The 25,042-nt window shown below is 40.4% G+C and overlaps 2 protein-coding genes across 3 annotated transcripts in view; both read right to left on the bottom strand.

Annotated features, from left to right (window-relative positions):
• COPG2 (COPI coat complex subunit gamma 2) overlaps nt 1-10,123 on the bottom strand; it is a 129,746-nt gene extending 119,623 nt beyond the window's left edge. The window contains exons 1-4 of one of the 2 annotated variants that reach the window (XM_060305306.1): nt 10,000-10,123; nt 8,783-8,835; nt 8,140-8,220; nt 4,718-4,789 (exon numbers count right to left, since the gene is read on the bottom strand). In XM_060305306.1, the coding sequence (XP_060161289.1) occupies nt 4,718-4,789; nt 8,140-8,220; nt 8,783-8,835; nt 10,000-10,036 (243 nt within the window). In that variant the 5' untranslated portion in view covers nt 10,037-10,123. Of the gene's footprint in view, nt 1-4,717; nt 4,790-7,432; nt 7,482-8,139; nt 8,221-8,782; nt 8,836-9,999 lie in introns of those variants that run through there. The other variant, XM_060305307.1, reaches the window with a different exon arrangement.
• Nucleotides 10,124-10,469: 346 nt separating this feature from the next.
• TSGA13 (testis specific 13) lies at nt 10,470-24,666 on the bottom strand. Its single transcript, XM_060304664.1, has 7 exons — nt 24,644-24,666; nt 22,175-22,253; nt 20,236-20,307; nt 19,143-19,349; nt 14,484-14,623; nt 13,786-13,913; nt 10,470-10,639 (listed from the first exon to the last, which is right to left on the bottom strand). The coding sequence occupies exons 1-7, from the start codon at nt 24,664-24,666 to the stop codon at nt 10,470-10,472; spliced, it is 819 nt and encodes a 272-aa protein (XP_060160647.1).
• Nucleotides 24,667-25,042: the final 376 nt, after the last annotated feature.

Genomic DNA, 25,042 nt, shown 5'->3' with positions numbered 1-25,042 from the left:
AGCACATAAAAAGATTTTGAGATAATTAGTCATTAGGAAAATGCAAATTAAAACTACAAAGAGATACTACTACATACGTATTAGAATGACTAAAATTAAAAAATAAATAAACAAACAAAAAACATATAATACCAAGTGCTGGCTAGAATGCAGAGCTACTAGAAGCTTCATACAGTAATGGGGGGAATGGTACTGTCACTTTGGAAAATGGGTTGGCAGTTTCTTACAAAGTTAAACATATATACACCTATCATATGACCCAGCAATTCCACTCCTAGGTATTTACCCAAGAGAAATAAAAACTTACATTTAAAAACTTATACATGAATGTTTATAGCAACATTATTCATAACCACCAAAAAATGGTAACAAACCAAATGCTCTTCAGCTAATGAACAAATAAACTGAGGTACATCCATACAACAAATTACTACAATGAAATAAAAAGGATTAAACTGACACAAAAAATAACATGGACAAATATCAGATGAATTATGCTAAGTGCCTGAAAAGAAGACTCAAAAGGCTTCATATAGTATGATATCATTCTTATGACTTCTGGAAAGGCAAAACTATAAGGAAAGAAAAGAGATTACTGGTTTCCTGGGCCTGAGGATGCGAGGAATAGATCATATAGTAGGGACTTTTTGGAGTGATGGAAATGTTCTAAATCTTGACTGCAGTGATGATAATACTACTGTATGCATTTGTCAAAACTCATAAAACTATACCCTAAAAAGCGTGAATTTTACTATTTGTATATTATACTTAAAAAAAAAAAGAAAGAAAAAGAATGCAGTGGTGAGTGAATGAAAAGGCAAGCCACAGACTGGGATCTGGGAAGGAGAAAATATTTACAAAACACCTATCTGATGATGGTCTTGTATTCAGAAAATAAAAAGAACACCTACAACTCAATAAGCAGAAGATAAACAACCTGATTTTTTTTTAAAAAAAAAGGTAAAAGATTTCAACAGACACTTCACCAAAGAAGATAAACGGATGGCAAATAAGCATATGTTTGCTTAATACATGCTTAATACATTCATCATTCAGGAAATGCAAACCCAAGAATGCCACTTCTAGATACTAACCAAAGAAAATGAAAACATAGGTCCACACAAAGACTTGTACTTGAATATTTTTAGCAGCTTTGTTTATAATATCTGTAAACTGGAAACAACCCAAATATCCATTAACTTGTGAATGGATAAATAAAGACTACCTCCATACAGTGGAATACTACTCAGCAATAAAAATGAACAAACTACTGATACATACAAAAACTTGGATCAATCTCAAAAGCTAAGGGAAAGAAACAAGACATAAAAGTCATAAATGACTATATACTATATGATTAAATCTAAATGAAATTCTAGAAAATGCAAAACTATGTTGTCAGGAAGTAAATCAGTGATTGCCAGGTGCTAGGGGTTGAGGGAGGAGATAGACAACTAAGAAATATGGGGGAACATTCTGGGGTGACGAAAAGTTTCTATATCATGACTGTGGTGATTGTTCCATGACTCTATACACTGGTCAAAACACAACTGTACACTTAATTGGTGAATTTTATTGTATATTTAAGCTGATTTTTAAAATTAAAAAAACAAAGCAGATTCTTTAAAGGCTAAAATAAAGTTTTAAACCTATAAATCAATAGATGGAATATAAATAAGCAAAGAATATAAACAGACAATTCACAGAGGAGGAAAGTAAAATGGCCATTAACTATATGAAAAGAGTTTCAATTTCGGCAGTGATATGGCAATGCAAATTAAAACCACAAAGAGATGCCATATCACCTTCTTGTGAATGGCAAATATTTAGATCAGATAATAGAAATTATTATTTGGAGCAGGTAAGGATTTGGAAGCAAATCAGTGTAAATTAGTACAACCCTTTAAGATCAATTTGGCAAGATCGTATAAATAGCATTACCTAGAAATTCCACTTAGAGGTATCTACCCCAGAAAAATTCTCTATGTGCACAAGAAGACATGTACATAAACATTATGTGTGATGTCATTTATAATAGCAAAAAAGTAGAAGCAACTTATAGATCTACCAATGGGAGAATGGATAAATAAATAAGAATACTGTATATTCACACACTGGGATTCCATACAGCAGTAAAACAGAATAAAGTAAAAGTACTTGTAGCAAGTGGGCAGATCTCAAAAACATTAATTTTTTAACTTGCAAAATAATATCAGGATGACATCATTCAGATTATATTTTAAAACACAAAAATACTAAGTATATATTATGGATACAAACAGATATAATATATAAACATAGGAGGATACCAATCTCAAAATAATTATTACCCTCTGGCAAAGGAAGGCTGGGAAAGGAAGGAGTTCCACATGCCACTGGCAAAACCCCCTCATCTTCCCCACAAAAAATCATATCCTTAATTCCATACTCTGCCTAAGGGACCATCAAAACAAATCACATCATGCTGTACATGGTTACTAAACCTCAGTCACTACAAAAAAAAATAAAATATCCTGGTCATTACTCAGTAACAGTACCCCTTTTGTATTTCATTTCCAAGCATTCACTCTCCAACCACCACTCCTGACTCAACTCTTTCGCTCCATCATGACCTACAAGCCATTGATTCCATCAACTCTTTACTGTCCCAATCAGCCCCCGTTCTTACTTGCCTCCTAACCAAGCACAGACTCCACAGTCAATATTTCAATCACTCAATTTCCTTTTTCCTCCCTCTGCTTACTAACATGGCAAAATCCCAATCTTGATTAAACCCCATCTTTAACTGTTCCATGCCTTAACCTGAAGCCTGTAGCTGGAGAAAAACATTCACCATGCTACCTGGGAATACTTTAATTCATGACCACTAACTTGAAGGGGCCATGCGTCCTGTCCAACAATCCTACATTTCCCCAATCCATTTCCTAGAAAACTACTTCATGTCTTCTTCTCTTAATACAACCTCTGTGCTAGAAGCTTCGAGTTTGTCCTCACGCTATTTCTTCCCTGCTCTGCATCCTCTTCCCTGCTCCATGTCCAGCTCTTCTTCCCAACTGCCAGCCCTGTGAGCAGCGACAGCCTCTGGCCTACCACAAGACACGTGAAGCAGCCTTCCACAACTTTTATGATAGTCCCTCTCCGTGACCCCACTCTCCAGCAGCTTGAAATGCCTCGTTTTCTAGTTTAATTCCTCTAATAAATAATTCAATAATGAACACAGCAATTCTGCTTCCCTGATTGAACCCCAAATTTTGGTACAGGAAGTGATTAAAGGGAAATAGGGCCTTAAGGATAGGAATCTGAAATTGCTTTTCTGACTTGATAAAAGGAATTAATGACCCTGTCTCCAGTGGTAAAGGGGACACTAGTCATCCATGGCATGCTGTGGCAAAATACTTAAATCATCACCTGCAGACAAATATAATCAAGGACTATAGAAGACAAAGGTTTGGGTAATCAACTAGTTGCTGCCATAGAACATTTTTGTAAAAATGAGTTGTATAATGGGCTAGTTCCTTCTAAGTACACTGGCAAACTAGGTAAAAGAAAATGCTAAGCTCGGAGTTTTGAATTCACAGCTTAAGGTCTATGTCAGGGACTAGAAAACGTCCATAATGCCTTAATAAAAAGCCTCATGCCATGTGGACACAGGGCTGAGATTTCTGAAAAGTATATCCTGCAGATGACTGAATTACAATGCAAATTCAATTTACCCCCTGTGAGCCATTTTATGTTAAAGTTAGGACCATGATTGGCAAGGAGAGGGGCCCTGAAAATCAGAATGGGGACATATGGGCAGATTCTGATGAAGTGAAGTACCTTGAACCTCTAAATTCCTCCAAGCCTCCTGGGCAAGCAGAAGCAGTCCTTCATACCCTGTCTGAGGAAATTAGGCTCCATTTGCCTGAAGAATGTGCACTGACTTTCCCTGAGATAGTTGCCTTACATGGGACACCGATGTTCCTGAGGACCTAATCCCCAAACTGCTCACTATCTAGACACATAACCAGACTCAAATCCTATAAAATCCTCGGGGTCAGGCACAAAATGTGGCCTGTGATGATATGCAATACATACCAAAAGAACTGCACAATTTGGCCAATTTATGTTAACAGAAAGCTGGGAAATACAGATCCCACAATCCCCTTCTCTGATGGTTCTGAGTCAGAGCTGGGCAAAAGGAAATATGTGCCACATTTGGAAGACAGAAGTGAAGCACACATTATGCTTGAAAGTCAGGGTGGTCGAAGGTAATGAGAGACAGATGCAGAGGTGCTGGCAGCTTTAGTCTGTCCTCACTCTTCTTCCCTACTCCATGTCCCTTCCCCACTCTGCATCCAGCTCGTCTTCTCATCTGCCAACAGCAACCCCAGGCCCACAAGAAACTTGACTAAGAACTTAGAGATGTGATAGCTATGTCCTCTGACTTCTATACCAGTCCACCTCCGCAGTGTCACGCCAGAAGCTGGATATTAGCGGTCTTCATGACTGCACGGTAGATCTGTGAGTGAACAGCTTTGAACTATATACTTTCATTCTTTCATTTTCATATGTCCTTTAATGAACATTTATAAATTTTATGAAGAGAAAATTTTTAAGTAATTTTAAACATTTCAAGCAACTTTCCCTAATTTGGAGCACTCTAAGTTCCCCCAAGGAAAACAGATAAAAGGAGCTTTTTTTAGCCTAAAAGAATTAAAAAAAAAAAAAGACTTACATCATTAGATTGAAACAATCGAGTCATTGCAAAGAAGGCTTCTGTGGCTTCCGTAGTTCCAAAGTGTTCACCCTAAGTAATTTAAATTAAGTTTAAATTAAAACAATTTCTTAAACTCAACAAAAATTAAGGACTTTCCATTTATTTCTGCAAAGATCTTTTAGAACTCAGGAAAAACTCTCTGTGTAAACATTGTGCCTCTTTGCTATTTTTCTGGCTTTTAATTTATAAACCTACATAGCCATTTATCCATTCCTTATTTAAAACAATCCATTATCATACACCATGCTTTTATGAAAGTTCTAGAACAGTGGTATCTAACTTTTTAGCAGGAACTATTTTAAATTCCCTGAAGAACTGTGATTTACAAGGAGATAGAAAATGATAGTAAATTGACTTCCTTATCAGAACAGGATGTTATTGTTACACTGCCTAAGAGCAGAGATCATACCTTCTACATTTCTATAATCCAATGCCTGACAATATCATAGGAGCATAATAAATATTAAACTGTAAAGAACTATCTATTAGGAATCCCAGAAAACATGGTAAAAAGGGACCAACCAAAAGGGCAGCAGATTAGTTATATAAAAGTAAGGCTTATAGGGCTGCTAATACATCTCAAGACACTGGCTCAAGCCCCTAAAAACATGCTTTGGGTCAGAACTTCAACGTGCTTAATAAATCATCAGAGGATCTTCCCAAAATGCAGATTCTGATTCAGTGGCTCTGGTGTGAACCCTAAAATTTTCCATTTCTAATTGGCTCCCACTGATGCGAATGCTGCTGATCTGGGAACCACATATTTCTGAGTAGCGAGGTGTTAGATAACCTATTGGGTTGGCCAAAAAGTTCGTTTGGGTTTTTCTATAAGATGTAACAGAAAAACCCAAACAAACTTTTTGGCCAACCCAATATTTTATTAATAGTCAAAACACTGCAGACCACAGACCACCTGAAACATTACCATTTCAATAGTTAACTTCTTCAGTAAAAACAATCCTATATAATATGTTGGGCTCAATCACTTTTCAGGGCTTCAGCTCTCATAAAAAATATAACTAGTCAATCTATTTGTCATAGGTGTAAGAATAAACAAATTTTGATGAAAAACCCTGAAAGTTTAGGATGAAAGACAAAGTATAAGAGTTTACAATTACTTAAGTCAGAGTACCCAGCTTGCTCATCATCAAGACATTTCCCTTACTTTCTTTCATATTTAGAGAACATACAGACGCCCATCTACTTGTCAGTCATACTAGTACAGTAAATCCTAAGTCCCTACTTTTTGACTTGAAACTCAGAGAATATACGGATATGTCAACTCTAGTAGAAACTTAGAAGTATTTTTCCATAAAGCACTACCAAGAACTAGGCAAAAGATAAAGCTAAAGTTCCCAAATCTGTTCACCTAGTTGACTGTGTTTATCAGACTGTGTGGGTAACTTCCTTATCAAGATAATTATATGTTTCAACATGAGTTGCCCATCAAAGCAGTATTGGTCAATGTAAAAATACATGCTACTCTGAACCAACTTTAACTACTCAAAATTCTGCTTATAGACTGGAGTTCCCCAACTTGGACACAATATATGCTATGAAAAGTTAAATCAAACTGACTTTGCATTAAATGTTTCTAATATAATACCACATGAGAATATATGTTTGTGAATAGATATATTTTATTTAAAAGCATGTTCTTGTTGCTCTGCCTCCATTTGCAAGCTACAAAACTTCATGTCTCTGGATGAGGTCTTCAGTCATGAAGTATAGTAAAGTAAAAATATTCTCATGGAATTCAGATTGGAAACCACAGTCTTCTAAGCACCATATGTAAACCACCTGAGGTAGGTGTGTGTGTGTGTGTGTGTGTGTGTGTGTGTGTGTGTGTGTGTGTGTGTGTGTGTGTGTGTGTGTGTGTTTTAGTCTGAAGCAAAAAAAAACAAAAAACCAAAAAAACACACAAGAAACAAAAAAATAAAACCACACACAAGAAAAAAAAATTAAATAAATAACGATAAGAGCAAGTGGGGGACTTCCCTGATGGTGCAGTTGTTAAGAATCCGCCTGCCAATAGAGGGGACACAGGTTCGATCCCTGGTCTGGGAAGATCCCACATGCCGCGGAGCAACTAAGCCCGTGCGCCACAACTTCTGAGCCTGCGCTCTAGAGCCCGCGCGTCACAACTACTGAGTCAGCACGCCACAACTACTAAAGCCTGCGCGCCTGGAGCCTGTGTTCCTCAACAAGAGAAGCCACGACAATGAGAAGCCCGCACACCACAATGAAGAGCAGCCCTCGCTCGCTGCAACTAGAGAAAGCCTGTGCACAGCAATGAAGACCCAACGCAGACAAAAATAAATTAATTAATTTAAAAAGAAAAAAAAGTGCAAGTGGATCTATGTTTCATGAGTGCAAATATTTTTGTTGGTTTTGTCTGCTACATCCCCAGTGCCTAAAACAGTGCATAGAACGCAGCAGGTATGTAATAAATATATATGCTATATGACCGAATGAAAACTATTCCTGAATGTTTACTATGTGTCCAGGACTATTCTCAGTACTTCACATTTATTGTATCATTTAATCATTATAACTTTATAAAACAGGTATTAGCATAATCCCCATTTACAGAAAAAGACATTAAGGTACAAAACAATTAAGCGCAGAATCATACTGCTAGTGGTGGAGTAGGGAAAATAAATACAGGCATACCTTGCAGATACTGTGGGTTCAGTTCCAGACCACAGCAATAAAGTGAATACTGCAATAAAGCACGTCACAGGAATATTTTGGTTTCCCAGTGCGTATAAAAGTTATGTTTACACTATACTGTAGTTTATACTGTGCAACAGCATTACGTTGAAAAAAAAACAATGTACATACCTTAATTTAAAAATACTTTACTGCTAAAAAAAATGCTAACCATCATCTAACAATGCAGGGTTGCCACAAACCTTCAATTTGTAAAAAAAATGCAATAAAGTATAATAAAATGAGGTATGCCTGTATAAAATTTGAATATTAAAATCAAAGTTTTAAAATAGTAATATAATATACTCCCCCCAAAAGGATAAAATATCTATCTGGAATTTGTGTAAGATTTTGCAATATATTTTTATTTTCTGAACATATCTAAAAAACATGTTTTAATATTAACTAATACTTGTTAAATTCAAATCAACGTTGAGATCCTACCATGTGCTTAGCTGATTTGGTACCTCATGAATAAAAAAGAAGTGTCTGTCATACTCCTCGTCCTCAAGAAATTTTACATATTATTATGTTAATCAAACACCGTAAATTTTAAAATTAAGTGAATTTTTAAAAAATAAATAATTACACTTGCCAGAAAGTACTTCACTGCATGTTATGTATTTCTATCCCAGGACACAAATCTGAGGAAAATCAAAATAATTTACCTGGTTCAATAAGTAAAGAATCTTTGTAAGAATATGCAAACATCTTCTTGGATTGATGGGCGTTTCATTGAATATACGAGCCTGTGGAAACAAAAAACATTGTTATATATATTTTCTATCTTTGCTATCACAGACTACAGAAAATCAACTTAAATAAAGACTATTATACATTTTAATCACAGTATCCAAATAATGTTGCTTACAGTTTTCAACTTATTATGTTATATAATAAATTATTAGATGTGGCCTAGGTTTTCCATTCTATACTATTCACTCCCTTAGGTCTGCTACTTCAACTTGTGGGCTTTATCTATTAAGTAAGAATCACAATATTTATCTACATCATTTGAATACAATAGGCTTAATATCTATAACTTCCTTCAATAACCTTGCACTAAACACCTCCTTGGTGTTTTATTTAAAATTCTCAACATGTGACAGAGTCTACATATTTTTGCATTTCTATAAGCTCTAGACTCTCCTATGACAAGTAACCCCTCTTCTTTTTCCCTCAAGTATATATTCTTTGAACTCAGTTGCATTCCTTAATTCTTATTTTGTATCAGAGCATTCTGGGGCTCTTTGTCCCCCATTCTAAAATGGAATAGAAAAGAAAAAAACACACTATACTTCCAAGCCATACCTCCTGTAAGACAGCACTCTTCTCCAGATGCCGAAAAGGATTGGAGCCACTACCTATGTTACGGGGGGAAAAAATGTCTTTAATAGTTGTCCTACACAAACTTACTTTCTACAGAAGGGTACTGAATGCTTGGGAAATCTCACCCAAGTGAAGTGACCACTTGGATTTCACAGTGATAATCATTACTAATATGCATACAAACTGATTAAAATCCTTCTGATTCTGACACTAGCTCTGTCTGCTATCCTGTAAGATCCTGTACTTCTCTTTTGCAGAAACCCTGCCTGAAATGAGTGTATTCTTTCCCTGCCTTCTTTTTACATGAATGTTAGAAATATCTGTCATGTCCATACAACTAAAATTAATGAGACTGTGGTAGGGTCCTTTGGATTTCCCTAAAGGAAAGCACTATTTTATGTGTTTCTAACATTTACTGTGAGGAGTTTATCAGAGAATTAGATACACGTCAAGCTGGAAGGGGCCACAGAGGTTTACTAACCCAACCCTCGACCACACTTAGAGCAGCTATCAATCACTGAGGGTTTTGGGGGGGGGGGTTGTTTCTTTTTGTTTTTTGAGGTGACTTGGCATCTTCCTCATTTACTCTGGACCAAAGACGGCTATCAAGATGCAACTCACTTTTGGATGCTTGAGTATTAAACGAGCTAGGTACCACGGAGCAGGCTTGCCCGCACGGAAGTGGACAAAGCAGAGGTCCCCGGGGAGACTGCAAGGTACAGACACCACAAAGTTCACAAACACACTCAGTCCCGTCAATCCCAGACCCACCGTGGGCCTTGCACTACCAGCACCCCACCCCACCCCGCCTCTCGCAAGCGCACACTCACTACCTCCGCCACCTGCCATGGGCCGGACTCTGGTGGGCAGCCCAGCCCTGGCGAACTGGAGCAGGTGGCTCCGAGGAGCTGAGCCGGAGGAGGGGGCTGGGGGCGGGGCCGCCGAGCAGCCCGAGGCTGCGCGCGAGCGCCCGGGCGCTCGCGCGCGACTTGAGGGGAGGCTCCGGCGCCCGGGGGAGGGGCTAGGGGCAGGCCCCCGGCTGGAGAGGAGTGGGTCGGAGGAGGGGCTGGGCTCCAACTCCGGCCCGCCGGCACACCGGCGCCCACGCCCCCAGGTCCGCAGTCCCCGAGAGCAGGTGGCGGCGGGCAGGGGAAGGGGGCCCCGCGGCTGAGGGTGGGCGTCAGACGCCCCGCGCGTACCAGACTCCTCGTCCTTCTTGTCGAATTTTTTAATCATCTTGGACGACTTCCCAGCGCCCAAGCCCACCGCCACCGTCCCAGGCGCCGCAGCCAGCAAGCGGAAGAAGCTGCAGGAAGGTCGGCCCCGTGCTCTGGCGCCGGTTGGGCCGCGGTCCCGTCACTCGGAGAGAAGGCCCGCCCTCCCCGGCCGTCGCCGACCGCTCTCAGCCCCAGGGGACGTGGCCACGCCCTCTCTTCCTCCCCAAGCCGGGAGGAGGCGGGGCCAAGGGTGGGCTCCCCGGGGCCGCGTCCCCGCCCCTACGGTGACAGGTCGCAGCAGGGGGCTCACCACGGCCCACCCTGCAAGCGACCCGGCAGCCCACGCCCGGAGAGGGCAGAATGAGATTTTATTTGGTTGGCACGCCCTAAATGGCGACTTCTCCAGGCCGCTCAGTCTCTGGAGAGAGGCGAGGGGCATGTAGGGCTTGTTTTCATTTAATGACACTGGCGTTTTTTATAATCCACTGCTGGGCCCTTCCGTTGCGGAACGCGCTCTCTCCTGGCGCGGTTCTGGTGGGCTTCTCCTCCAGGAGTGATGAAAGGGTTAATGGTTCCCAAATCATCTGGGAAGTTGGCAGGTAGCTCCCTGACTTCTTGGAGACTGCAACAAAGCACAGGGCACCTTCGTGAATGTGGATTTCCAGAGGGTTTAGGACACTTAATGTGAGACGTAAAAAGAGATCCGCTCGGAGGGCCGAGAAAGCTGCTCTTTACTCTGAGCAAGAGGATAGGTTTTGGACCACGGACTACCATTCCAACCTTCTTTATAATTCTTCCCTTCATCAACACCCACCAGTTTAGGGTCTTCCCTATTTAATCCCACCCCTTTCGAACGATTCCATCTGTGGCCATTTTGACGCTTACATAACGCTTAACTAAGTGAAGGAACTTTCACTTGTATATTCATGTTCCTCTTAGCCTTTTCAGTTCTCCTGTCCGAGAGTGTAACTAAGAAACTGTTTCTACCTTTGGCTTCACTGTCATCACTTTTTCCAGAATCTCTTTCAACTTATGCCCTTTTTGGACGCCTCCGTTGTGGGCTCTTCTTGCTCCCATCCCTCCCCCCCCCCATTTTGAAGTATTATGCCTTGTAAATATCCCTTAAATTTGTTTTCTTGGGCTTCCCTGGTGGCGCAGTGGTTGAGAGTCCGCCTAACGATGCAGGGGACACGGGTTCGTGCCCCAGTCTGGGAAGATCCCACATGCCGCGAAGCGGCTGGACCCGTGAGCCATGGCCGCTGAGCCTGCGCGTCCGGAGCCTGTGCTCCGCAACGGGAGAGGCCACAACAGTGAGAGGCCCGCGTACCGCAAAAAAAAAAAAAAAAAGTTTGTTTTCTTATTCCTACTGCTGTCACCTTAATTCAGGTCCTATCTGTTTGTTTCTTGGACAGTCTCCTAACCAGCCTTCATGGCCTGGTAATCTTTTACCAAGCAAGCAATTCTCTGTGTAATCTTTCTTTATTTGGATGCCTGGTAAACATGGAAAATTATTGATGGAAGGAGGAGTTGCTAGGTTCTCTTTTACTTGAAGTAGAGACACTGTTTCAACTTCACAGTGGATTGTCTTTGTTTAGGAAAAGCACAATAATGGGCCCTTTAGATACATAAGTATATATCCACTCATTTTTCTTGAGGGAAACTGTAAAGTCACCATAATTCTAATAAATGCTGCAGACTGAGATGTTAAGTGTTCTGTTTAGAAATGTAAACTGGGATACCTTAACAGAATCATGCCCTTGAAAAATCAGAGAAATTCTAATCCAGATTAGATTCTAGACTGGAGAAATTCTTCCTTCCAATATAGATTTAAGCTGAACTGCTGATATCCTGCGTATGGTATCATTTAAGATTTAGCTCTGACTAAATGTACTATTTTATGTTTGCCTTATCTGGCTTATAAAGCTCAAAGCTTGCTTTCCATGTGGAGTTTCCCTTGAAGGAAATAGATGTTCCTACTGATTTATTCTGGGGGCTGAAAATAAACAGGCTTAGGGGAAGGAGCTACCTTTTCCCCTTCCTTGGGCCAAGGGTATTAGGAGCCTAGGCAGAGACAGTGCTGGTAAGCCAAGAGACTCCCATGAATGGATAATGTGCTGGGGGCCTGTTGGGAAGTATGAAGGGACTGAGGGGGGGTTGAGGCTGAGCCTAACAGTGTCCCCTTTTAAAGCAAGATAAATGACTCTCTGCCAGCCTTTAATTTTTCTTCACATCTATGAAGTGTTATTTAATATCACAGCTTGGTTTTAGCTGTATATGGGGAGTTAAGAGAGGCAGGAGGGATGTCAGGTGGTGTGGCAGATAGGTACAGAAGGAGCAGAGACACTTGAAGAAGCCAGGTAAGGGATGGTACGATATGACCTCATACCTCTGGAACTGTGACTGTTTGAGCTGAGGATGGCTGGCAATCGCTAGGATGGCCTTGTAGAACAGGGAAGCATACCTTAGGGAGTTCCAGAAACTGCTCGAGGAGAGCAGTCCTGTAGGAGAAATGAACCTTATCTTGGAGCCATAGGCTGGTGAAGTCTGGGGAGCCATCGATTATACTTCTAATACACAAATGTGTGTTCAGTGCTCTGAAATTTTTCAGTGGGTCCCAACCGCCTGCTGGATAAAACCTAAGCCCTTATTTATACAAATATACAAAGCCCTTCATGACCTGGCCCATCCATATGTCTTACATATGGAAAGTGCTATTATTATTGGTGCTTGATAAATATCCAACACGAGTAAGTGCCCCATAAATGTTGCTAAATGAATGACAATTTGTGAGGAGCGTTTTTGTTGTACCCCTTCCTTACAACCTTATCCCAAACCTCTTCCACGCCATGTCCTGCCTCAACCCCAAAGAGACTCATGGACCTCTGAGACGCATAGCTTATCCTTTGGCCCTTCTAGAACAGTTTTCCTCGAAGTGTGATATGCGTACCACTGGGTAGTTTTAGGTGATACTTAGATAAACATTTAAAATTTTAATTATTATGGGACTTCCCTGGTGGCGCAATGGTTGAGAATCCGCCTGCCAATGCAGGGGACATGGGTTCGATCCCTGGTCTGGGAAGATCCCACATGCCGCGGAGCAACTAAGCCCGTTCGCCACAACTACTGAGCCTGTGCTCTAGAGCCCGCAAGCCACAACTACTGAGCCCTCGTGCCACAACTACTGAAGCCTGCGCGCCTAGAGCCCGTGCTCCGTGACAAGAGAAGCCACCGCAAGGAGGAGCCCTCACACCGCAACGAAGAGTAGCCCCCGCTCGCCGCAACTAGTGAAAGCCCACACTCAGCAACGAAGACCCTACACAGCCAAAATAAATTAATTTTTAAAATGTAATTATTATGAATTTGATTAAATGTTTGAAAGAATTGTATAAGAGAAAAAAACCCCATGTGATTAGTATATCAAACCCATGATGGCAATGATATAGTATTAATTAGGACAAAAAAATAATTTGAAAGAAAAACATTAAGTAAATAACAGGGCAAATAACTCATTGACCAAAACTAGTAAAGTGGTAGGTGATGTAGTTTGGAAAACACTATGCTAGAGCTTTCTTGAAATGTGAGGATTGAAACAGGGTGGAAAGCCTAGCACCACTTGGGCCTCTATCAGTTCTTGGCTTCCATGCTAAAAGGAAAACTAGTCTCCAGAACCTCCAGGAGAGATTTGCCCTTATCTCTCGTCCCCATAGTTTGTCCCTCCTGCCCACAGCTCCATCCCATAAACCATTGTTTTGATAGAGAGGACCTTACCGTCACTCCTCAGATCTCTTTTACAGACTGGAGCAAAGTTGAGCTGAGGGTACATTTTTTTCTGTTTTCTCAAAGCACAGACCTTTGAATACTTCCCTTCACTCTTGAAATCCTCGTCCGTGGAAAACCTTAACAAAGAAAGTTCATTTAGTAGATCCTAGGGTGAGGGATTAATGGAACCACTCACTGCATTCTCAGATTCTGGAGGAGAAGAAAGGACAGTAGGATTTGAGGGTGTTCATTGGTACAGAGCGGGAGTATTGTTCAGTGGAAGGGATGCTTCTAGAACCTAGCATTGTAAACCTATGAGGGAACTCCAGAATCTCCTCTCTCCTCTCTAAACAAGATATAAGCTGCTCCTATAACCAGTTTCAAATCAAATCTCATACATAGCAAATTGTTCCTATATCACAACCCTTAACAGGCACCGAGAGAAATTTTTTGTTGTTGCTTCCTCAAAGCATGGACCTTTGAATACTTGTCTTCACTCTTGAAAATCATTCTTGTGAAAAACTTTAGTTTTGCATTACTGTTTCTCTGTTGCTAAGGTAGAAGTGTGGTTGGGGATCATGTAGGGAAGTTGTCCTATTATTACACAGTTGTCCACATTCCGTACAACCGAAAAGTGTTTGTTAAATCATATTGAAAAGAGATAGTGACACGAATAAGGAAAAGGTAAGAAAGAGCCAGGACTTCACCTAAACCATTGTTCTCTCTTGGATTTAGGGTCCTCCAACAGTGTCACAGGGAAGACTGGTTTCAGCCCAGATCTTAACTTTTTTTCCTGATACATCAGAGGTAGGAAGAAGTTCTCAGTGGGCTTGTGCTGATGACTTTCCTGCAGCAAAGGGAAGAAGAGTAAGTGAGGGAGTTAGCTGAGTCTCCTGGACTTACTGACCTAAGCTCCTGGGCTAAGCTCCCATTCCCCTAAAATCATGCAGCAAAACCTGCCGAAGAGGGAAGTAGGGATGCAGAAACCCAAAGAAAAAACAGTTCCCTGGGTGGGCTAATACCTGTTGGTTTCACAGCCAGACGATTTGTCCAAAGTTAGGTCAGTTTCCTAAGTAATCAATTAAGCTTGCCCACTAGCCGTTTGTAGTAAATGGAAGAAAAATTTCCCAGGTTTTGTGAAGGATTCAACTAGTGAATTGCTTAGGAAACCAAACATTTGGTAATAAATTGGGGAATAGATCCATGGGATTCTACCCACCTTTCTTGGAGATGGCTGTCTCATTCACATCCCATTGTCTGTCTGCAGTGAAAAGGCCACAGAATGGGATGTTTTGTGAGGTAATAATTTCATCATTATTAAAGTCATAGAATCAAAGACTTTCAGAAAGGATCTTAAAGACCATCAATTCTAACCATTCATCTGACACACTTATTCCCTCCATAGTAACACTGTCAAGTGGTCCATCTTCCTATATCTAAAAACCCAGCCTGCTTAATCTTTGATCAGCTGATTGCTATCCCCTGTAACTTCTACCCTACAGTCCAAACGGAATAAATCTAGTGTCTCTTCCACAGAATCCTTAAAGAATTTGAAGAAATCTATCACGTTCCCCCTGAGTGCCCTCTCTCTTCCAGGCTCAACATTGCCAATATTTTGAACTTTTTTTTTTCATATGACATGGCTTTGGGTTCACTGTTCTCCTGATTTCTCTCATTTTCACTCATTTGAGAAAGTTACAACTTATATTTACACATTATGTTTATAATTATATCTATATAATGTGTGGCAATCTGAAATGAAAACAATATGCTAACTGTAGCAACTGCAGGACACATCCTATTAAAGTCTCTATTCAAATGTCATTGCTGCTTCTGAGAGCCTTCCCTAACTACACTATCTAAAATCACCACTCACACCCATCACCCTCCATTCCCTTATCCTGCTTTTGGGGCACTTAACACATTATACATTATCCGTGCGATTGTTGGCTTGCTTATGGTCTTCTACCTCACTGGAATTAAACTTTGACTTAGTCACTGATAGATCCTTACTACCCCATAACGTTGCCTGGTACATAGTGAGTGCTCAATAAATATTTGTCGAATGAATAAAAGAATGACAATTAATGAAGGAATAACCAAACTAATTAATTGACCCATACTGAACATTTTTGCTCAGAATTTTCAAACCTCTTTTTTAGAAATGCTTACTGCTGAACCAAGTCTTTTCAATTCTGTACTCATTCTCTTTAAAGTCTTCCAGTTTTGAGGAACAGGAATTCATTTAAGTTACCTCAGTTAATAGGGGTTTTACGGTAGCAGCATGTGTGCCTAGGACCTAAGACACAGCTAATAATCTGGCCACAAAAGAGCAGAAACCTTAGCAGAGCTAGACCTTAGAGCAGAAAAACAAAAATAAAAAACTTATCTGGAATCCAAGGCAGCACTATCTAGGACCACTACTGCATGAGCTTGTCTATCTTGTCTCATATCATTTAGCATTATGTCATTAACACGTTTCCTACTTTCTTCCTGTCTGCTTCCTTCTGTCTCTAGTGTTCATTCCTTACCTTTACCCTGTATATCTTTTTACCTACCCACAGCTTCTGCTTATTCATTTCTACTTCAAGCTGCCCCTACCTTCTTCCTCATGGTTTGACGTTTTTATGGCCTTCCTCTACATGCCCTTTCACGTTTTATTCCCACAGCCTCAGTCTTTTCCTTTCCCAATTCAGATGCCTGGGAGCAAGAATATGATTAGCTCAGGGATTTTGGTTGTTGATAAGTTACAAAACCGAGCAGGACCCTGTGGGGCTCCTGGGCACAGAAGCCTTTCTGTCCCCCATTTCTTGTTCATAGGGAACAGACTCCAGCCTCCAGCCTCCATGACCTTCCTTGAGTTCAAAAGGGAAAGGTTCGAACAGTCGCTAATCAAGGGAGGAGCAGGTAAGAAACCACCTGAGGCGAGATTAAAGGGACCAGAGAAGCTCCTCAAGACCACCTGAGATTAAAGGAGTGCAGGCCCTGCACACACCCTAATCTTATCAGTAACCTTTGAACCATTACTGTAAAACTGCTCATCAAATCCTCCCAGGTTTGGAACATAGTTTTTCAGGGCAGGAGCCCACTGTGTCTCCCTTTGCCTGGCAAAGCAATAAAGCTATTCTTTTCCACTTCACCCAAAACTGTCTCCAAGATTTAATTCAGTGCTGGTGGTACAGAGGCCAACATTTTGGCATCAGTTAGTTGGTTTAGGTTTTGGTTTGGTTTTTGGGTTTTGTTTGTTTGGTTAGATTTGGGGGTACCGATCGACACCACAGGTCACTAACCAGCCTATGAATTTTGCTTCACTGGATCAGGTGGCCTTCTCTGGTCCTAGGTAGGCATAGAGAATTGAGTCTAGTTATTCAGAATAGGACCTTTTGGGGCATCCTATTCTTCACAAACTGTGGTAGGGCCATGTCACTTAGAAGGGGCTGTGAGTATAACAATCTCTGTGATAGACATGTCTGGTTCATTCTTCAACTTGATTGCTGGTACCCACACTCTTCTTATACACATGTCTGGGTGTAGCAAAAGAATGCTTCTTTTGTGCATAATCTCAGGCTCACAAAAGATTATCACATTTGTATAGTAAGAGAAAGGGATGCAGCATGAATATTAAAGAGGCATTCTAGATATTGGGCATTTCCATCTTCTTGGACTTCTTCCAGATAGCCCCATAAAATTACCATGCTGCCAGTCTTTGACAATCAGAGCCTTAATACTGTCTATTAATACAATTTGGCTGGTACCACAATTTACTCATGAGTATGATCAGGTCCCACATGTGACCTGGAAGGCTCACAAAGTGCCAGCTGTTGGAAGAAAGCTCTTCTTGCACCAGGGTTACGTGATAGTCTTGTATTTCCTTCTCTACCTTGAGCAAGGCAGCCCTGGCTTGACATTTGTTCCTCTCAGTGTATGTTATCCACTACCATGAGAGACAACCTCTGAGGTTATGTCCAAATGGCACAAATTCTGAGACCCAAGGAACCATAGGCAATGAATTAATTAACTCCTTTGTCAGCATATACCACTGGATATTAGCATTTTATCATCCGTTTGGAAAGGAATCTCTCACTGCCATCCATCTAGCTGATAAGAAATACTAATTCCATATTGACCACATTTTATTATAACAGTCTGTCTTGGATCATTCCACTCCCAGCATCAAATTTCTGTAATAATTAGATTTTTTTAATTTACACTTTCATTTATTTAATTTCTTCTTGTTATATTAGGCCCACTCTTAAGGCTGTCAAGATCTTTTTTAGATCATATGCTTAAATATCTCTTAATTGATTTTCTTCATTTCCTCTGTTATTGATTTATTCAATTCTTCAGCATCTCTCACTTTGACAATTGTAGTAACAATATAACTAATCTTACTGATTTTTTTCTCTTCCACAACTAATACACCTTTCTCTCAACTTCCTAAAAAGGTCTTCTAAAATGCAAATTTGATTTTACCTTTTATCTCCTGCCATTTACTCTCTTACATCCCCCTAAATGCTCCTCAATTTCTCATGTCTCTAAGCCTTTGCCCTTCCCACTGATTGGAATATTCTCCTTTTTTTTTTTTTTTTTTTGGACAGGGGTCACCTCTTTTGTAAAACCTCCTTGATTACTTCCTTTCCTCCAATAAAGATACTGTTCTCTACTGTATATTAGTGTATCTTGTATATTCTTTTATTATTCATATATCCTGGTATATAATAATTACTTTTTATATCTCATTTATTGATCTGTCTCTCCTGTTAGACTCCAAGCTCCTTCAAGATAGAAACTGTCTTGTAATCATCTTCATATTTTAGTTCTTAGCTTAGTGTATGTCCAGTAATTGTTTATTGAATTGAATTTGAACTTCTCTAGTGTATAACAAAGTCCCAAACATCTGGCTGTTGTGATAGTAAATTTTCTGTTCTCCCCTCTGACACCCAAGAGCAGTGGGTATAGAGCATAACCCTTTACCCCTTTCCCAATTTGATATTCGTTTCTGTTCCTTGTTCGTCATTTCCTGTTTTATCTGTTGCTACTTTATACTCAACTAGAAAGCCAGTGGCTAGTTTACCCTTTGTTAATTACAAACTAAATATCTTTGACCAAGGAGGAACAATTTTGAATTAAGACCCTCTTTTCTCTGTGTAATGAAGTTTCATGACCGAAGTTTGTACAATTCTGATTCTGAGTATTTCCCAGGCTCTCAGATTCTATTTGGTGAAGCATATGGCAAAGAATAAGAAGGAAGAGGTTGGGTCCTGAGTACCATCTTCCACGTTAGGTTAGCTCCCTTCTTCAAGCTAACTCCTAATTCTTCAGGATCCTTACTCAGGGTGCCAGGAAACTTCCCCAGGTGCCATTACCTTGAGCAGTAACTCACTGGAAAAGTATTTTGATGTCGTGTCCTTTCCTTGATGGTCGATTGAGCAGGGAAGTGGGTTGTTGGTCATAATCAGTAAGGTCTTATCCTGATCATACTCTGTTACTTTCAATGTGAAGCTTTGAATTTTCCTGTTTCGAGCCAGGAATTTATGCAGTGCAGTGGGCTTCAAAGGCTCATAGTACTGGGCCTGAGCAGACAGAAAGATTTCCAGAGAGACAAAGGGATTAGTTCAAGAGCAGATTAACAAATCAGTTGGCTAATCTTTTGCCTCTATGGGGTAGGGGTAGAAGCCGGACAGGGGCTGGGTTTAATAGAAAATGTCTGAAGCTCTCTGTCCCTTTCTTCTCTCAGAGCTTTTCCCTGCAAACAGACCAAGGGGCTGGGGAAATGAGATGGAAAAGTTTCCACATTAAAAGGAGCGAGATGACTTCATTCTTGTGGAAAAGTCGTGCCCAACATTGTGCCCAAGAAAACAGGACAAGCAGAAGTTTCTATGTTCAACCTAAACAGCCTTCTCTACAACTCACTCTGAGGCAGAGGAGGGAAACTGCCAGGAACCAAATCTCCTAGTTCAGAGAGCCCTGAGGGGGCCAACACAGCCCTTATCTGCATCTTCCTACCCACCAACGTTTCTCCACAGGCACAACCACATGAATATGCAGAATAAGCACAAAGTTAAAAAAAGGAAAAGCAGTCACAAAAGACAGCATGTCACTTAAGATGTAGTGGGGGAAGAGGCATGCCCACTAAACTTGCTTTTCCATCAGCAGGAGGAAGGTGGAGGATTAGAGAGAGAGGAAGGGAGAGGGAGAGAACAGAACACTTCCTGATTCGAAATATGTTTTCTCAATTAAAAAAAAAAAAATCAGCTGCAGGAACCACCTTCTTCCCAGTCCCGCCCTCCTCCCTCACCACCATTCCCAACAGTGTCCTGAGACAGCTCTGCTTCCCTGTCCTAGGAGGATGCACAGTCACAGAAGCTGGTGACACTTGGAGGCACTTGGGATACTCTGCAGTGGGCCTCAGCTGAAACTTGCTGTTGGAGATCTTGGGGGAATGCTTTTATCACCTACCAAATTTGGATGGACTGTGTAATGGTGAAGGTTCTCTGGAACAAATTTTGATTGCCCGACTGCATCAAAAATCTAGAGACAATAATCAAAATTAGTATTTCAAGTTGTACCTATTCTAAACAATATTCCATTCCTTACCTCACCTTAGTCTGGCTAAAATCTGGTCTCTAACTTAAATTAAGTGAGAAGAACTCCATGCTCTGCACCCTGGGTTTCTGGAATGAGAGCCATAGCATGGAGAGCTAGGTTCTAAGGCACCCTGACAGGGTAGCTTGTACATGGAAATGTGGACCAGCTTTGTGAAATGTTAGGAGCTGTTAGGAAGTGAAGGGGTGAAATAGACAAGGGCAGCATCAAAGTTTAGACCGGGACAAATCATCCCTAGAGCTCACACCTCTTTCTTCTGCCTTTTCCATCTCTATAGAAGGGAAATCAGGTAAAAAACAAAACAAAACATGCAAAATCAGGTGAAAAACAAAACAACCTTTAAGGAGAAAAACAAGTTACAGAAGGGCAATAACTTAAGGGTTGTCAGTGAAAGGAAGCCTGGGGGATAACTGCTTTCGGGGCTGAGGGCTGCACACAGAAGGGAGAAACAATGGTGCAGTCTGCATTTTTGAATATTTCTGTGACATATGATCCTTCCAGAAATGTGGCAAAAAGTAATTGAATTTTGGTAACCCTTCTGTCTACCACTTTGTGTTTTTCTGCTGGTGGTGGTGCTGGTGATTGGTGGATTGCTTGAGTGCCATGTCTGGTGGTAGAGTTGCTGGACCTCCTCCATCTCCTTCTGCTGACCCCCGGGGCTGTTGCCTGGCCTCTAGCTTAGCCCCAGGTTATCTAAGGATAAATCAAAGGGACAAGAACACAAGGAGATAAAAGCTCTGAGTTATCTCCTTCGGGCTTGGCCTAATCAGGAATCAGACAAAGAGCACAATCCTGTCTGTGGATGAGCATTTCTAAAGATTGCCATGCCCCCAAGGAGGTGATATAGTAAGCTGGGATTCAGAAGAAAGGGAACTCACACTGAACAGGTGAATGCGGCAAGAAGGTGAATGAAGAGGGAGATAGTAAGAGTGGGACAGAACTGTGTGATGAGGGGAGGAAAATGCCAGGAGTTGGCAATTTCCAGGGCTTGGAGGAGGACTGTGGGGAGGATTAGCAGAGATATGCCATACATTCTTTTAGGAATGCTGGGATGAAATAGGGGACAAATCCAAAGTTGCAATGATTTCATTTGTGTTACCTTCTGTAAAACTGAAGTCCCTTTGTTCAAAACAAAAATACATTTGAAAAACTGGCTTCACAGATATGACATATATATTTAGAATCACAGACGTCTCGGGAAAATTTATTTGGGAGAAGATGTGAAGACTTTTCCTTTATAGTTGTTTTTTTTAATTAATTTTTGGGGGAAAGTCTCTGGGAAAAATGTTTTTACTCCCAAATTTTTCTAAGGTATTGCATCTTGTTTCCAAGTTAGTCTCCAGTAGTTGACTAAATCCATAAGAATGTCCAAATTGGAGTATGTTTTTAGTTTTATGTTGAATTGTACTATCTCTGGCTGATGAAATAAAAGTTGACCTGGAAAATTCACTTGAATATGATAAACCTTGGGAAGCAACCAAGCTATCCAAAGGAGTTTTGTTGCAAGAAGTGACCACAAAATCAAGTTTAAGTCAGGGCTTAACACTCGCTCATCCCCTAAAATAGATTTCTGGTCCCTGGGTTTTGATTCTTTGCTGATATGTCCCTGTCTCTTCCCTTTTCTATGTCTCTGTTTCTCTTTCATAAAATTAGATAAATTAACGTTGCTTTCTATATAAATCTTGACCCCTTTTTGCTTTTCAACAGGAAGTTTGTGAGACCCAGCTTATAAAGTAGTCTAAGCAATTCCAAAGAAAGATTATAAGTGAACATTGCTAATGCTCTTTCTTACCTCATCACTATCAACAATTGTTTCTTTCTCAAATTTAACTGGGCTAGTTCTTGAAGTCTTTGATTTGCCATACTGAAACCTGAAAAAGAGGCAGAATATCAAATTATTTTTTTCTTACTCAGAGTCTTGGTCTTCTACATGTTCTCAACCTCTCTCAATGAAGTTTGGGGACATGACTTAGAAGAGCCCAGTTTGGGTGATCACTGATTGCGTATGTATGGGTAGTAAAGAACAGGACTCATTATTCAGCCTGCATGCTGGGCTCTTCAGTGTGAAGAGTTAATCAAGTGGGACCTCTTGAAGACATGGTGACAACTAATAAGTTGATTTCTTCTAAAATAGGGGTTTTAAGAAATGCAAATTAAAACCACAATAAGCTATCACCTCACACTTGTCAGAATGGCTATTATCAAAAAGAACACAAATAACAATTGTTGCAGAGGATGTGGAAAAAAGGGAGCCCTCATACACTGTGGGGATGTAAATTGGTGCAGCCACTATGGAAAACAGTATGGAGGTTCCTAAAAAAAAAACTAAAAATGGAACTACCATGAGACCCAGCAATTCTACCCCTAGGTATATATCCAAAAAAAACCCTGAAGATACTAATTCAAAAAGATACATGTACCCTAATATTCATAGCAGCATTATTTACAATTGCCAAGATATGGAAGCAACCTGAGGGTCCATCAACAGACAAATGGATAAAGAAGATGTGGTATATATGTACAATGGAATACTACTCAGCCATAAAAAGAATGAAATTTTGCCATTTGCGACACATGTATGGTCTTGGAGAGTATTATGTTAAGTGAAGTAAGTCAGGCAGAGAAAGACAAATATTATATGATATCACTTATATGTGGAATCTAAAAAATAAAACAAACTAGGAAATATAACAAAAAAGAAACAGACTCACAGATATAGTGAACAAAAAATAGTGGTCACCAGTGGGGAGTGGGAAGGGGGAGGGGCAAGATAGGAGTAGGGGATTAAGAGGTACAAAGTACTATGTATAAGATAAATAAGCTACAAGGATATATTGTACAACACAGGGAATATAGCTAATATTCTATAATAACTTTAAATGGAATATAACATTTAAAAATTGTGAATCACCATGTTGTATACCTGAAACTTATATAATATTGTACATCAACTATACCTCAATTTAAAAAAAAAAATAGGGATTTTAGACCACTCAAGGAACTGGCCTAGTAGACTGCTTAGGCAAATTCTTTTGGGCAACTGGACAATCATAATACCCTTAAAGACCACCTACTGTTTTGAATGTCTACCTGCATACTCTTCTCCACATGGAAACAGCTCTGCCCTTGCCAATAATTAGCCAATGATTCCATGAGAAGGGATACAGTTAGTGGAACTTCCCAACTAAATTTCCAATTCTTAATGACCATGCTTGGATTACTGGTTCCCTCATGTACCCAACCACATCTAAGTTTCCCTACCTAGAATTAAGGTAATAAAAACAATCATCAGTGGCAAATATTCTCATAATCTAAACTTTCATTTACTTTCCCATCTCCCTCTTCCCCAGATACCAGTTCCCTTTGGAGAAAAAGGGCAAAAGTTGCAATATTTAGTAACAAAGTATTTTGGATTCCTTGACCAATTCTTACTAAACCCATTTACTGCCCTAACATAGTGAAAGATGCTCATCAGTAAGATTGGGTTACTTAAAATAAATAGCCTGCTTTCTCTTTGGAGGTTAAACTAGCTTAAATTAAGTAGGACCCTGGAACTACCTCAACTAAACCTCTCTCCTTTAAAAATGAGGGTGGCAGAATAAAGACCAAAACAAGAAAAGTAGAAATGGCCAAGCTATGTAGTTGATAGGTCAACGGGCTATAGCATGGTATAAATAATCCCAAATCCAGGATCAAATCCCATCCCAGGATGGCTCACTTCCATCTATTGCTGGCCACCAGCTGCATCATTAACTCAGGCCAGAGGTCTTAAAAATAGTCCCCAGGAGAGAGGGTGACACATTGTGGGTAGACCAAAATAAATTCACCCCCACTTAACATCGTAGAGTTGGTGCCCTTTTGATGTGTACTATTACCTTAAGTTATCTAATAATTAACACTATATTATAGGCTTTATTGTAGCACTTTTCAAAATGATTCTTTGGTATCTAAGAGGCAGCACAGGATCCCAGATACTCTTGTTCAAGGCCAAGTTAAGGCATAGAACTGCATGAAAAATGCTTCTTCAGCCCAGCAGTGTCCATATTTGACAGCCCGGCGTTTTTCTTTTGGTAAAGCTACTCTAGTTGCTGTATGAAGCACAGATCAAGATCTGATTTTTGATCCAAGGACAGTAAGTCAATTAAAACGTTTTTAATGAGTGTCTACTCTGTGACTAGTACTTTTCAAAGTGATATGGACTACAAAATGAGTCTGTATAAGAAGGTATTCATAACTTGGTTGGGCAAAAAAGACTACACACTTGGCCTGTCTCTTTTGGCCCATTACTGTTCACTGCTAAGTGGGCCAACCCAAGGCAAATATTCACCCAGAGGCCAAACTCAGTGCCTCTAAATAGTCCACGTTCTGCAGGGGTTCAGTTCAATCCAAACATTCTTTTCTTAGCATATTCTTTGTGCTCAGCCCCATTCTTGATCCTGTGTGAGAAACAAGAGGAGACGTATTGATGCCATTGTGAAGGCAGAAAATGCACAAGACATGATGATCCTTGCCCTCAAGAACTTAAGTTTAGTTGGTAAATGTGGGGAGGGAAGAGAAAGTGATTGTTAAATGTGAAACAATAATGACAAATACATGCTAACATATTAGGTAAGTCAATTCATTTCTTGGGGCCTCAATTTCCTCATCTGTAAAAATAGAG

This window comes from Globicephala melas, chromosome 9, assembly GCF_963455315.2.
Source record: "Globicephala melas chromosome 9, mGloMel1.2, whole genome shotgun sequence".
In the NCBI taxonomy this organism is placed as follows: Eukaryota; Metazoa; Chordata; class Mammalia; order Artiodactyla; family Delphinidae; genus Globicephala; species Globicephala melas.
Note: the sequence above shows the minus strand (reverse complement) of the source record. Positions and strands in the feature narration are given on the sequence as shown.

What these genes read in the sequence shown, in the direction of transcription:
- TSGA13 (XM_060304664.1), bottom strand. Translation starts at nt 24,666, where the DNA reads ATGGGCCAAAAGAGACAGGCCAA. An exon ending in CAATTGTTGATAGTGATGAG is followed by an intron (nt 20,308 to 22,174) that starts GTAAGAAAGAGC and finishes TATTGTCTCTAG; the next exon opens with ATTTTTGATGCAGTCGGGCA. An exon ending in ACACAGTCCATCCAAATTTG is followed by an intron (nt 19,350 to 20,235) that starts GTAGGTGATAAA and finishes CTGTCTGCTCAG; the next exon opens with GCCCAGTACTATGAGCCTTT.